The 15,650-nt window shown below is 47.4% G+C and overlaps 1 protein-coding gene across 1 annotated transcript; it reads right to left on the bottom strand.

Moving 5' to 3' along the window:
- Positions 1 to 1,254: 1,254 nt before the first annotated feature.
- Positions 1,255 to 9,755, bottom strand: LOC144122932 (uncharacterized). Its single transcript, XM_077655887.1, has 3 exons — positions 9,678 to 9,755; positions 4,537 to 4,682; positions 1,255 to 2,087 (listed from the first exon to the last, which is right to left on the bottom strand). Exons 1-3 carry the CDS (start codon positions 9,684 to 9,686, stop codon positions 1,670 to 1,672), a joined length of 573 nt encoding a protein of 190 aa, XP_077512013.1. The 5' UTR covers positions 9,687 to 9,755; the 3' UTR covers positions 1,255 to 1,669.
- Positions 9,756 to 15,650: the final 5,895 nt, after the last annotated feature.

The raw sequence follows: 15,650 nt of genomic DNA, 5'->3' as shown, positions 1-15,650 counted from the left end.
GTCGTTCGATATATATCGAGCTGCGCTTCGAGCATCTGCAAGCGGCGCTTCTCCTAACAGCGCTTTTCGATCACCTTCCGCGCGCCTATAGACTATAGACGGCTGCACGCCCTTGGGCACCTCCTCGTTGCGTTCGCGCTGTGAAACCGCATGACGACATGAACGTAGAGTGTGCTCGAGGGTGGCCTTCGTTCTTTTCTACTCATTTTCTACGCCACAACGCTGTCATGCGGTGAAGCCAGACTGACTGAAGCTTCGCGGGGGCACTCGCGTGGAGTACTTCGCGGAAACCGCTTGCACCTTAATTTCAATGAGGTTATTCTAATTATGGTGTATTGCTAACAGGATTAGGCATCATATATGATACGCAGTGGCTAGTTCCAAAGTAGCGTCCGCAGGAGCTTCGATGCGAAGATGGTTTGGACCTATAGCAACGCCTAGCGAGCAGTGCGCGCCAGCCCGCCGGCATACGGCACACCGCTGCAAGAAGCGCGTCACTAGCGCTGGTGCAATGTATTCTCGCTTCTAGGTTACATATATGTTCATATTTGGCTGATTATCTATATATCGACTGATTGATATATCAAACTATTCGGCGCGAGTTCGATATCCGGGTTCGACTTCCTAGCTGAAGTTGCGGAGATAGCTCGGAGTTGACTAGGCTGCGGCTGTTTCCTGGAGGTCCTTTGCTGCAGGCGAGCTCATCAAGCCTCCTTCTAGAGAGCGTTAATTCGCGTTTATCATACTCCGGAACAGCTTTGTATGGATACGCAACCGAGACTGCGGCGCACACAGCTGCATGCGTCGATTCTTCGTGGGCACATATAGACAGGTTGCCCCTGGAGACCGTAGCCTTGCGCTCGTAGCTTCTGTTACATGGTCCATATTTGAACAGCGGAATAAAACAACGGAACACAACAAAGAATGGACAACACAAGCGCTGTTCAAATATGAATCAGTACCAACTCGCCCAGTTCGCACACTTAATGAATGTTACATGGTCGCAGGAAGTTGTTCCCCGACTGTAGCAACCTCGTAAGAGAATAAGAATTAAACATTCGTAAGGGAATACCTTTACACTACTAGTTCGTAGATTCAGAGCTATAGGTTCTATGCGTTTGTAATTTTGATCTGCTGTGTAAAGTAGAGCACAGAAGCGAACATCGAAGCTTAAACCCGACCATTGACACTCTGTCCAGATAAGAGCAATGCAACCCACCTTCTCCTTTCCTGCTATAAGAGAGAGGTAGGTCATAAGGATGAAGCTAGCATATATTTCTTTACATCAATCGGTCAACGAACAAAGGAATGAAATTTCTGATACATCAAGCATGTCATTCTGGCAATGAATTAAATTAGTGAATGTGGGCACACTTACTAGCTTCTCTTTCTGGTACAGCACACTTTTGCTTAAACGGAAGGGTATACCGCTCATGGCGTTGCAAGGAAGCTCTGTTACCAGCTGCGTCATAAATGCGATGAAAAAGTGCAGGCTCTTGATTTGACAAAAAACAAAACATAACCAGCAGTTGCTTATTCTGTCTTTTTTTTTTTTTGAGCGGGACAAGCAGGCAGTCAACACCTGTTCCAGAGCAGGTTGTTCCGCAGTTCCTCCACATCCGCCTGCCCTGGAGGATTTTGGCGCGGTGCTCTTGTAGAGCAGCCCTGCTCACGCTTCCAGCCTCTGGTGCTGCTCCGCTGCGTTGTGCCTAGGAGCTTTGGCGTCGTCCTCGAAGAGCAAGCTGCGTCGGCCGTTGCGACCGAGCCGCTTGCCGAGCGACCGCTGCGGTGCTGAGCGGCGCGGCCTGCGTCGGCCAGCGCCGGCGATTCCAGCGCCTGAGTTCCCTTCGGCGGTGGCGCGCTCTCGCTTCTGTGGGGCACAATCAGCGGTGAGCGTCATGTTGTTAGCCGACGTCCCTGTGGGGCTGTTTTGCGTCAGGTTGAGGGAGGAGAGGTGGGCCAGCTGGGCGTCAACGGGGCTCCGCTGCTTCCCTGCGAGCAGCTGCAGCGTCTCCAGGCTCCGCTTCTTCCACGTTGCATGCTCCATAACCTTGGTGTCCACTTCCACAGCCGCTTTCCATAGCGCGCTGCGGAAATGAGATGCGCTGAAACGTGAGCCTCTGCGCGGTGCACCCTCGGACTGACGAATAACTAAAAACAAAAAAAAAACAGCGAACTATGCATGCCCAAGACGACATGCCGAGATCGGGCAATAGCATTTTTTTTCTTCCTAATTAGGACCGGGATCGCGGCTGGCTCGCTTGTCCCGAGCAACAAATCCATAAAATTTCTTTCCTTCAATCTACCAGGCGTTGTGCCGTCTTAATGGCTCAACCTCGATGCGTCTTCACTTGTGTTTCTTAAAACAGTGCGTCCACGGCGTATTACGTGCGATCAATGCTCCCCTGGTTTAGTCCCAAGAAGAACTCAACTTCCCTCTTGAATAGCACGCACAAGCCGCAACAAAGATACATGAATATGGTACGGCCTGAAGACAACTTTTTTCCGTACTTGTTTTTACAACGTATTTTACTCACAACACTGCTGAAAGTTCATAAATATATCACGAGACAATAATAAACCAGCAACATTTTGCATTAGGCAACTCTGATTTGAGCGATCGACTGCAAATCAACGATAGCTTAGGAGCGCTCGCATTGGCTGCTGGTGGTCGGAAGTCGTAGCCTCGGAACGAGGAACAGGCAGAGTATTCAAAGTGTACCAAACGCATATAGTGAATGTTTAGCTTCTGTGCACACGCAGAGACAAGGCAAAAAGAATCTGCTACTTGTTAGTTGCCATCACAAAATATGCATGCTGCCTTGCAACGAATGCGCTATCCGATGGTGCCGCGCGAGTTTCTCTCAAGACAACTTCACGTTTTAAGTCAAGTGAGCATGGCGCATGATGGCCTTAGCTGCCTATGTGCCATAAAACCCAACACAACACAACACAAGTATAGCAGTTATTTGCGGTGCTTTAAGTTCGCAATTTTTAAGTTTCAAGAAGGTTATTAGCCTCAGCGGTAGCTGATTCGTCATGGCGCTCGGCTGCTGACCCGAAAGACGTGGTTCGATCCCGGCCGCAGCGGCCGAATTTAGATGGAGGCGAAATGTTCGAGGCCCGTGTAATGAGCGATGTCAGAGCACGTTACAGAACCCCAGGTGGTCGAAATTTTCGGAGCCCTTCACTACGGCGTCCGTTAAACCACGAGTCGCTTTGCGACGTTAAACCCCAGAAATTATAAATTTAGAGGCGTATCACCCTCGCGCTAGAACACCTGTATTATCCCGCGCATATATCACAGCTCCCGGCTGCGGTGAAACATGACTGAAAGCTAAGACCTCCCATGATCTCGAATTGACTCCGGAGTCTTCTACCACGGCGCCTTTCATAGTCCACGTACAGGTTTAGGGCGACGAGCCGCGCATATTATGCCAATTACCTACTTTACGTAGTGACACTGGGTACATACGATACGCGCACTCACTGAAAGAACACTCATAGCTTAGTTTCATTAGTGTATTCGTATTAGATATCGATAACAACCACTGATTTTAAAGACGTGATGTCTGATTTTAAATTCACCTTCCAATAGCCCGCCAACAATACACACATCACAATAGCCCGCCAACATCACATACATCTTATAAGGTAACATTAGATACGTGTTGTCATACTCTTGTCGACGCTGCCTCTCAGTTGGAATACATTAGGGACCTTTAATAAACAGTGTATAGCGTGCGTTATTGTTGTTACCGGAGAGCCGGGAGCCCGACTGCGCATGCGCCGCTGTGTACCATAAAAAAGCACCGCAGAAGAAGCTTGTAGCAAACCGCAAGCAAGTATTTGGTAAAGAGACAGTCGGATCAGCTACACGGGCACCGCTGTTTCTTGTACATTGGCATATTTATGGTTGGTTGGTTTGGTTTTATGAGAGTTTAACGTCCGAAAGCGACTCAGATTATGAGGGACGCCGTAGTAAAAGGCTCCGGAAATTTCGACCACCTGGGGTTCTTTAAGGTGCACTGACATCGCACAGTACACGGGCCTCTAGGATTCCGCCTCCATCGAAATTCGACCGCATCGGCCGGGTTTGAACCCGCATCTTTCGGGTCAAGCAGTCAAGCACCATAACCACTGAGCCGGCACATTTGTCAGCACATTTGTCGTAGCATACATCGACGCTGCAGTTACGGCGGCGCTACACGATTTATTTTACCCTAGCTACAAGGCGCAAAAGAAAAAAAATGTTTTGGTGCTTTGTTAGTTTTGTTTTTAGACTAGCTTTAGCGTTTTTTTAGTTTTGGAACTCCAGGTCCGACCGAATGGGGAAGCCGTATTTGCAATCGTAAAATGTTGGCTTCTGCGTAGTCACTTGTGAATGAACAATTGATCTGTCCCGGCTTGCTATAAGGACGTCACCCACTCGGCTTGAAAATCTCGCACGGAAAGCGCTGGGCCCGTAGGCCACGGACCAATAGCGTTGCATTCAGACTGAACACGCAAGGTCTTTCGTGAGTGCGCATCCCTTACTCAAAGTCTTGCTCTATGGCCGACTCCTCCTGCGGGTAGAGGGACATGGACACGGCGAGGCACAGCAAGCTCAGGGTCACGGCGAGAGCGAGCAGGAGCCATCGCAGTCTGTCCTCGGAGACGCTGCCTGCTCCGCCCACTTCACGCTGGTGGAGGACAAAAGAAAAACGAAATTATTACAAAAACTAAACAAACCGCTTTGTACTTCGCAGATTTGTTCACGCACCCAGAAGATTTCTTCTAGATCGCATCAATGTCTATGTTTTTTGCCACCACCGTCATGCGATCCCATCGGCTTGTATGGGCAATGAGACATTTCGCCAACGACAGTGATCCGGCATAATGTACAGTCCGCAGCACGAGCCAGCAAAGCAGTCTCGCTCCGGCTACCTCAGCGGTGTCGACTGTGAATAAACTTTTGAAGTCAAGATGCATTTCACTGTGCTGGTGCAGCGCGATGAGCAGACGAAAGAACAAAGAAAGAGGCACCACAGACGAGCGGTCGTATGTGGTGATTCTTTTGTTCTTTCGTCTGTTTTTCGCGCTGCGCCACGCTCAGTGAAGTTCTACCAACTTGCCCAGATACCCATCCTTCTTCAATAGATTTCAACCAAAGAATACTTTCTTCTTCAATCAACAGAATGGCCTCGTAGCTCAGTAAGGTTGCATGCCACTTCTGAACAGTGCTCGACTGCTTTTCACATATACGGCCAACTCACTCCTCGTTGCCAGCTTCATGGCTAATTAGGTACCTAGTTTCGGCAAAAGTACAGTCATTTTATGGGCGATGCCTTATCAGTGCACATCAGCGCACTCACGCACGTGTGTCCTCGTACGATTTGTTTTCGGAAAACACGGTGCTCGATGCCACCGCTCCCAATGAATGCTGCGCTTTGCTGTTTCGCTTTTTTAAAGAAAATTGCGTTGAGAAGTAGACGAAGGCCGTTTTTAGGCCCGTCGCTATGCAGCAGCCGCAAAATGAGAGTACAGCTACCACTCTCTCTCTTTCTTCATTAGGTAAGCAGCTCTTAAATGCGGAAGCTGCCTGACCCAATTTACAATACTACGCAGTGAACGGATTTCACGCGTTAACCCTGGTCACCGCAGGCCTTCGGTTGCGTTTGAAATCGCGCTTCATTATACTGCAGACAAGTTTGTACAAGATGGAGACAACAAATGTCAAGGTAAGGAGAAAGAAACTTAAAGGGTTCTTCACAGAGCATTCCAAGGAGACAACGTTATATGTCAAGACGTGGACAAAGGTTTGAGGGATGTGGATTAGCTGAAAAAAAAGTTATTTCGGCATGGTACCTCGACTCAGTCAGCTGGAATTTTTCCAGAAGATGGAACTAGCATGTTTCCTTGCGCTTCAGTGCCTTTTGTTAGCCTGCTTTGTAAGACCGTACAGTAATACTTTCTTTTTCGCTAATCTGAATCCCGCAAACGTTTGTCCAAGACTGTGTTTCTGCACGCTGCCGTTCTTGCTGCCACGCACATGCGTTTCTGCCTCTCCGCCTTCGCAGTAATCGAAGTTCTGTGTCGCGTTATAAAGTGGCTACAACTTCTTTACAATCTTCAATCTGCTAACGCTGCTCTTCAGCTGCTGTTTCAAACTAGAAGAGCTTTTCTTAGAATTTTCCACAGAGATTCATCTCGCCATCACCTCTGAGCGTATCCCCAAGACACTTTCTCATGAAATCGCACCTCAGCATCACATAGGCTGTTCGACTTGGACCGCACCGGAAAGTGCGAATTGTTCTTATTTGCCCTATAATTTACAGTTGAAATCTAGAACTGAATGTGTGCCGAAAGCCTAGGAATTTGACGGTTCATAATCATTGCGACTTTCAAAAAGATAGTCGAGGCAAAATTTGTGCCCTGGAACGTAGAGCGGTAGACGAAGGAAAAGCTCACAAAAATATTGTGAGCTTTCGAATGACTTAGCAATAGTGGCTGCAGAGGTTAGACGATTGAAATGTTTCGGTCGAAAGCAGATAAATGCGGCAGGCTGGCTGACTGACTGACTGACAGACAGGCAGACAGGCAGACTGGCAGACAGACAGAACAGACAGACAGACAGACAGAACAGACAGAACAGACAGACAGACAGGCAGACAGGCAGACTGGCAGACAGACAGAACAGACAGACAGACAGAACAGGCAGACAGAACAGACAGACAGAACAGGCAGACAGAACAGACAGACAGAACAGACAGACAGAACAGACAGACAGAACAGACAGACAGAACAGACAGACAGAACAGACAGACAGAACAGACAGACAGAACAGACAGACAGACAGACATGCAGACAGACAGACAGACAGACAGACAGACAGACAGACAGACAGACAGACAGACAGACAGACAGACAGACAGACAGACAGACAGACAGACAGACAGAGAGACAGGCAGGCAGGCAGAGAGACAGGCAGGCAGGCAGGCAGGCAGGCAGACAGACAGGCAGGCAGGCAGGCAGGCAGGCAGGCAGGCAGGCAGGCAGGCAGGCAGGCAGGCAGGCAGGCAGGCAGGCAGGCAGACAGACAGACAGACAGACAGACAGACAGACAGACAGACAGACAGACAGACAGACAGACAGACAGACAGACAGACAGACAGACAGACAGACAGACAGACAGACAGACAGACAGACAGACAGACAGACAGACAGACAGACAGACAGAGACAGACAGACAGACAGAACAGAACAGAACAGAACAGAACAGAACAGAACAGAACAGAACAGAACAGAACAGAACAGAACTGGCTGGCTGGCTGGCTGGCTGGCTGGCTGGCTGGCTGGCTGGCTGGCTGGCTGGCTGGCTGGCTGGCTGGCTGGCTGACTGACTGACTGACTGGCTGGCTGGCTGACTGACTGACTGACTGACTGACTGACTGAAAGAATGGATGAGTGGATGAATGAATTATCCCGGCTGGTAAGCAATATTATTTTTTAATATAAAATTCTTACTTCATCATATTTTCTGGTGCAGGGATATTGTACGAAAGGATGTTTTGTAAGCGATTTCTCGAAAGCGAGTACCTTCTACAAAAGATATGAAAGCCACTCTAAATTGACTTGTCGGCTGCTACGAATTCTGCCTCAGAACACTGACGGCCATTCCAACTACAGCTCTAGTTATTCCGCAAAGTTTCTTCGAATCTCCAGGTTCACCAAAATAAAAAAAAACACAGGAACTAAAAGCAAGGGAGAGAACAGGCAGGTATTATAATAGCAGGAGCAGGCACACAGAAGCCGGGTTTTGTGTACACGAATACGGCCAAGCCATGTATGGCGTCGGTGAGTCCAGCCTACGTTGGCCAGTGTCTGTGGGTGGGTCCATACAGCGTGGCAACATACCAGACACCTGCAAGGTTCAGATGGCCTGGGAAGAAGGTACGACAGACTGAGACAGGTGCGGCTTGCCATAAAGAGAACGGTGGGGAGGAGCGCGAGGCAAAGGGAGGGAGCGGAAGCAAACTGCTCGGGAAAGGGGATGGGCAGCCTAGGGCTCTCTCTCAAGGGGCGAGTGCGCGAAAGCCATTCGGGTTTCATGAATCACTTGTAGAGGAACCAACCATGTGCTGCACGATGACGCACAAGAATAGCAATGACGAGTTCGTCAAGTAGCTGTTCTTTTTAAGGATTAAGGAACTAACGAAATCCTTTGTCAAGAACGAAGAATTCCGGGCGGTTTCGATGGTTACAAGGAGCAACCGTTGGGGACCAACCCCTACCCCTATTGCGTCGGCGACATCGACACTACTGCGCTCGCCAAGTGCGCAAAGTACCCATATCCGAATGTTTCAGTGCACTGGCGACCGCATCTCATCCGAAGCTTCCCACCACGATGTCTTCAATAGCGCCAGCGTTGTCTCAGCATGAAGACTGCAGTACTTTTTCCTTTAACACCATATCGTTAAAATAGCCCTTGTCGCAGAAAAGCCGGCGTCGTCGTCGGCGTCGTTGACCGGGAGTGAAAAACCCCCGAAAAATCTCACCAGAGAGCAACCTAGGAAACAGGTGGGCCGCCTAGGTCACATGACCTTGCGGCGTCATCGCAACCTACCCACCGGATTGTGAGCAAACAGCCCACCTTGGCAGGTGGCAGTTAAATGAACGATTGGTCGCTATAGGTTGCATGGGAAGTGCAGTCTGGGTCTCACAAGCCCAACTTGTGGCAGCACCTGCCATTGCATGGCAGTTGTGCATCGCTTGACCGCTGCACCATAACGCCAGGAGTGATGTGAAGATTCCCAGGGATTCACGAATGTAAAGTAGAGAATCCCCAATTCCGTATTTGTCGACATTAACCCATTTACGCTATCGCGTCATATCGTTAAGGTGAAGCTTAAGTGACGCCAGTTATTTTTTGAAGATCGTTATAGCAGCGACCATGTGTAAGGCACGTCTGTTCCAAACACACATTTTTTGTCGTTCAGTGCAGTATCGTCCTGGCCAAAGCACGTTTCTGCGGTTACCCAGCATATTAGAGAGCGCATAGGCTGGGCTGCTGACGGCTTGCCTTCCGCCAGCCCTCAAGGAATCGGTTCACGCTGCTGCCGACTTGTTGTTGTTGTTGCCTCAAATACGATGGCACATACCCAAGGTGGGGGATTGGCCATGGTTTGGTGCAGATCGAAACAGGAAAAAATCTCATCCAGGTTTATCTCAAGCGGCTCATAAATAGAGAGGAATCTTAGAGAAAAAGAAAATAATGAATTTAGAGAGATCTTGAAGGAATCGGAATGAGAATCGAGGCAACAAAGCGGTGTGGGTTGAATAAATAATTTTTAAAGAATTAATCACAAAGAAAATAATTTTGAGAGGAAGAAAGGGCATCGAGCAGTTAACACAAAAATATCCCGGTTTGAATAATATACCTGTGAAGAAGCTGACACACCTGCCTAATGGCATGCCCTTTGGCGGTTGCACCGAAGGATGGGGGGACGCGAAGAGTAATTGGCAGCCCTAACTGAGCGAGAGGATTTTGCAAAAACTGAATTCTCTGCCGTGCAAACCGCCGGCAGTAGAGGATGAAATGATCTATCGTTTCAACGACCCCGCATGACGCACATAGATTCGACGGTGTGAACCCAGAACGACATAAATACAGATTGAGGCGAGGACTGCCGACTTACCCGAGCCATCCTGGGCACTTTCTTCGTCGTCGTTCTGTGCCAGCACTTCGGATTCTTCTCCTCTACGTAGGGTTGCCAAGCTCTGCGCTTTCATCTTTTTTCTTCTTTATTGACTTTTTGGAAATACAATTTTTTCACCTAAAGTTAAATTTTGATCGTGCGGAAAAAAGGCTGCTATTTTATCGAGAAGATTTCAGCTAGTGAATCAACCGTGCAGCAGTTATTGTCCAGCACTCACGACGAAGAAGAATTGGGGACTACTCCTCACGGTGTCATAGAAACTGCATAATGCTAGATGCAATTCACAATGCGAGATTTTCGCGTTCTATCTCTCTGCTGAAAAATAATCTCGAGCGCAATGTGCCTAGGTGTGCACGAAGATGTGTAGTGAGTTTGTACAGATATCCGCCGTATACAGCGAAACGGCTTCCGGCTTCTGAGCCGAAGATGGCGGGTTGGAGGCTGCGTTGTGAAGGAAGCGAACCAGCGCCGCCTGCAAGGACTGCACCGTGACGGAAGCCGAGCAGGTAACTATTGTTCTCGCCATCGCCAAACACACAGGTTTCTCACAATAGTTTCCGACCACCAAACGGGCTGCCGTAATTCTGCACCAACGGCAGACATTACAAAAAAACAGCACTGGATATATATATATATATATATATATATATATATATATATATATATATATATATATATATATATATATATATATATATATATATATATACACTGAGACAAATCGAACCGCAGAACGTGCATACCATCACATGGCTCCGGGACACGCCGGCTTAACTGGAAACAGAATAGATTTCCCATAGTGTGCAGCGAACCCAAATTATGCCTTTATTGCAACTCTGCGAAATAAAAAAAAAGCAGCCGGCACCATTGCTCGCTGACACACCTATCGAGCATCTGACGGCGGGCGTGAATCCGCTACAGTAAACAGAAAAGAGTAAACAAGGAGTAAGCTCTCCTCTAGCACCCTTCCTTTTCTAAAAGGGAATGTACTAGAGGACGGTTTACTTCTTTTTTGCTGCCATATAGGCGTATTCGTGTTCATTGTGTACAGACATACGGTGCAATCCTATAGCATCCCCGCCTGGAGCTACTTCCCACCTCACTCAAAACTTAGCAGGGAGCAGTGGGTCCGCAAAAAACATTTACAAAACCAACGCATTTCAACACCTCTTTGAACGAAATTCATCCCCCCCCCCCCCCCCCCCCACGCCCACGGGGTTCTGCCAATCCTTTATGGCCTAACGGGGCTACCAACACATAACAACGGTCCCTCACATACCAAACTCCACAACTTATCAGTGGGAAGCAGCGCTGTCTAGCGATAGCCTCGAGTATCAATGTAGACCAATGTAGACTGATCGACCGGGCCGGTATCGCCGCAGCAGCGGCAGGAACCCGAGACTAGGTGCTCTACTCATTTGTTGTCAAAATTTCAAGAAGTAAAAAAAAATCAAAAACAATGTGGGAGGAAGCCCGCACCAACCCACAGGTTATCCAAGGCAAAACCAATTGAAACTAAAAAAAGTGGCTAACGCCTAAGTAAAAAATTAAGAGCAAACCAATTAGAAGAAAAAAAGGCCCAAATGACGGCCGGGCAATGGTAAGTTGTAGGGCAAAGTGGACTCAAAAAAGGATTAGTAATTAAGCAACAAGACAAGAAACATGGTTGGGTCCAGCGTGCCCAGGAGCTTCAGACAGGCTCGCAGGTGGCCAGGAGGAGGGAAGGTGCGGGAACCTGCAGGAAGAAAAGGCGAGAAATGAAAGCAAGAGAAAAAAACTGGGGATAAATGGGCTTCAGAAAGCAGAAGGGGTATATAAAAATGTAAGACAGAGGAAAGTGAACCAGGATAAACGAGAAAAAAGCTAGGGACAGAAGAAGGTAAATAACGAGGAAAATTAAAAAAATAACAAAAATAGGTAAAAGGGGGAAATATAACCCCTAGATGAAATTAAAAAAAAAGAAACGAATGCAAGAAGAAAAAAAAAACTGCGGGTGCACGCTGGTCAGGGAAACAGCAAAGCCCCCATGCCCGTGAGGCAGGGGCAAAGCCACGGCCCACCGAAATTGGCCATACGGTGCCGCCGACCACATGAGCTATGTGGAAGCTCAATAACGGCCGGGAATGAACGCGATAGACGGGTGAGAGGAGGAGCGCGAACGGCAATGCGAAGAAGCAACGCACGAGAACGACGTGAGGGGAAAGTGCGGATAGCTGCTATGTCCGCAGTGAGTGCACAGGTAGCGGAGAACGTCCCCCACAGCTGCACCGCGTGGACAGGAAGGCCAAGGACGATGGAAGTACGAAGAAAAACGGAAAAGTTTTTCACTAATTTGTTCCTTGAAGGCAGAGAAATGCGAAAATGCCCTTGTATTGATATTTTGGTGCGGGTTGAAAACCTTCAGGTGGTGTTTTGTAGCCAGAGCTGCTAGTCAGTGCCACGTTTCGAGTGGCTAGCCGGAGCCAGAACTGCGCATGCGCCGTTATCCACCTGCGCGGTTCCGCCGGTGTTGCGCCTGGCCATGGAGCTTGATGGTACGCACATTGCTAGTGAGGTGCTCCGTTGGTGAAGATGCTGACGGTGAGCGCGTGTACTGCGCGCGGCATCTGCGTCGCCTACGAAAAGCTGCTTCGGACGACTCCGAAATCGTTGCGTGGCGTAAAGAGGCCCGTCAGCGTAAGAATGAAGCTCGAAGGGGAAAGCGTGCGTACGTAGCTCTCGCTACGCACATCCTGGCCTAGCTCAGCTAAGCCACTGCCATTTTTTTTTTGGGAACGTAACAATTCATCAGTCAACCAAGCAGTGCGGAAGTCACCGGCAGAATTTCGTTATATAAAATCGCCAGTTAGGTACTTTGCCATGTACTTTCCGGTGTCGTTGATGTCTCGGCAACCTTTATTGCTATCGGCGTCCCTGTCACTGCCAACTGTGTACCAGAAAGTAACCTGACACCTTGATTTTGAAATGTAAGCGCTACATTGGATACGCAGCACAATACAATTAATATAGGAACTCAACGGCGCCCAATGGGCTCTGTCTTCCGTACTTCACGCTTGTAGCCCAAACACGAAGGGGAACAGACAGTTTTCACACCAGAAACGACGATGTTGTTGCTTCCGCAAGTTATTCGCTTTCTCCATGTTCCTTGAAGATTTTTCATTGACACCGACGACGCCTGGTGTTCCGCTGAACGGGGCCCTTAGCGCTAATATGGAACAGAATGACGCACAGCGGTAGCTCACCTCTCAATGGACTCCGTACCTCACACTTGTAGAAGCGGAAGAGCCAGCTTTCTTAAAAGAAATAATTTTCTGTCACTTCTGTATCCAAGTTGAAAATGCATGCCTCTCCGGAGGTGCACTATTTTCTACACAGTTTGAAAAAGTGCGTTGTTCACTCATATTTACTCAGTAATCATTGGTTGAGTGCAGATAATGCATTCCTTTTCACACTGGAACAACTTTACTCCCCGCAGCGTCGTCGACTTGTTATCGATGATCTCCTACGATGATTTACGATAGCTGTGTGTGGGACTTGGCCTGGAGTATGCTGCGAAGGCGTCGCAGCGTTTTGTAAGCTAAAACTTCCACGTTCACCCGCGGGTAAATTATGATCTTGTCTGGGCTTATGTGTATTGTGTGCGATCACGGGATTCAGCTAGACCCAGGAAATTGCAGAAATAAAAATTGGAAATTTGGGGGACTAAATGCCCCAAAAGCGGCACGTTTGCTATGAGGGGCGCAGTAGCTAAGGGCTCTAGATTAATTTAGACCACTTAGGGTTCTTTAAACGCGTAAGCGACCTATAGGGGGAGTATGGGGTGGTCAGGTTAGTTGCATTTTTTTGGAGCGTGCTGCAGACCATTACAGGCTCCATGTAGGAGATGCACATTTTATTTATTTTCAATTCAGTTCTTTATTTTTCCTGAAATAATAGATCCTCGAAAGGGTCAAGAGCTAAAAGCTGTCTCGACAGCTTGACTAGGCTCATGACCCCTTCTACAAGGCAGTAGTGGTTTACAGCAACAGGTAGCGTCCATAATTATTGGCATCAAGAAATGCGAAGAACAATAAGTTATACAGTAGCAGAAGTGCAATTAAATTATTAAATAAATAGCATATGATTTCAGAATGTATCTACAATAACTGCACCTGCAGTTGTGAACACAGCACAATACCAACAGAAGAAGTTAAGCAGACCGAATATGTAGAAAAATAGAATACATACATGTTCATGAAGAACAGCAGTTGCAAAAGAAAAGGCAAACACGCATAGCCATTCATTCTTTGGATAGAAAATACATTCTCAGTTTTTTTACGCCGTAACACATCACACATTTATGCTCATGTAGAATAAATGGCAGATTATGCTTTAGTGACTGAACTTTATAATTATTTCGAAATTTCTGGCGGAGTCAAACATAATCATTATGTATAGATAGTGTAACATGTCTTCTTCTTAGAGATGCTAGATTCATCAAAATATCTCGGAAAGCTTCAGTGGAAAAGTAAAAAGAGCGGAGCTGGCGATACCGATACATATATTCAGCACTAATTATGTTGTAGCTTATGAAAGCACTTCGCGTGCGAGACAGGCAATCAAGGTTAGCAATGTGTCGCATGATCTTCTTTTGAAGTACAACTATCTTTGCGACGTTTCCTTTTGTCGTTGTAGCCCATACTAGACCGCAGTGGTTAATATACGAAGCAAACAGAGCATGATAAATTTGGATCTTGGCCTGTGTTGGTTATTTTTATTTATGGTTCAGTTATTTTAGCTAACTGATGCCTCGCATAAGGCTATGGCAGGTGGAGTTAAACAAAAGAACGCGAAAACAACGTAAGATAAAGGTAAGAAGAAACACAACAATGCGGGGAAAAATTAAAACGATTATGTAAAAAAATAAATGGACCAAGTGCCACTCGAAATGTTGTGCCGTGAAATATGGAGCATAAGCAAATAGGACATCAAGCGTCAAGAACAATGTCGCATAAGACGGTAAGGTGATTCAGATCGGACACCGCGCACAGAAAAGAGAATTTAAAACAGTCATTTTTCTCGAATTAAAAGGTGTTATGCACGGTGGGGATATAGGTGTAAGTATACTGAAAGCTTTAATGCGAACATATGGTAAAGCAGTAAGTAGAAGAAACCAAGGCGATATGCCTTCTTCGGAATTCGGTAACGAATATTGTTTGGCGTCATGAGCCAACGTCGACGAAGCGCTTGATTGGACGAACTCCGCGGGGCCGCACGGTTAGCACTCACATTTGATCCCACAACCCACGTTCTGCAGCCACATCTCAACGGCGGAATGAAGGCCTTTTGTAAAGACGGTGTAAATAGTGAAAGAATTCTTGCGCCTTTGCAATTGAAATTCATTAGGGGAATTAGTTGCTTCAAATATAGAAATAAACTTAACGGCCTTTCTCCTATTTACAGGTCTAGTAATAATATTGTTACAGGTGTAGCCTCCCGGCCGAGGCGTTCTATCCGGTTCAACAGACCAGGGACAATGGGCGAGCGCGAAGCACGGTCGTTGATGCTGTGGTTGTCCTCTGTTGGAGTGGCTGTTGTTGTTGCCTCAAATACGATGGCACATACCCACGGTAGGGGATTGGCCAGGGTTTCGGGCAGATTCAAACAGGAAAAATCTCATCCAGGTTTATCTCAAGCGGCCCATAAATTGAGAGGACTCTGAGAGAAAAAGAAAATCACGAATTTTGAGAGTGCTTGAGGAAATCAGAATGGAAATCAAGAAAACAAAGCGGTGCGAGTACAATAACTAAATTTTAAGAATTAATCAGAAAGAAAATAATTTTGAGAGGAAAGTAAAGGCATCGAGAAGTTAACACAAAAATCTCCCGGTTGAAATGATATACTTGTGAAGAAGCTGACACACCCCCTTAATGGCATGCCCTTTGACGGTTGCACCGAAGGAGAGGAGGACGG

Source organism: Amblyomma americanum, chromosome 3, assembly GCF_052857255.1.
Source record: "Amblyomma americanum isolate KBUSLIRL-KWMA chromosome 3, ASM5285725v1, whole genome shotgun sequence".
Taxonomy (NCBI): Eukaryota; Metazoa; Arthropoda; class Arachnida; order Ixodida; family Ixodidae; genus Amblyomma; species Amblyomma americanum.
Note: the sequence above shows the minus strand (reverse complement) of the source record. Positions and strands in the feature narration are given on the sequence as shown.

What these genes read in the sequence shown, in the direction of transcription:
- LOC144122932 (XM_077655887.1), bottom strand. An exon ending in GCCATAGAGCAAGACTTTGA is followed by an intron (nt 2,088 to 4,536) that starts GTAAGGGATGCG and finishes TCATTTCCGCAG; the next exon opens with CGCGCTATGGAAAGCGGCTG.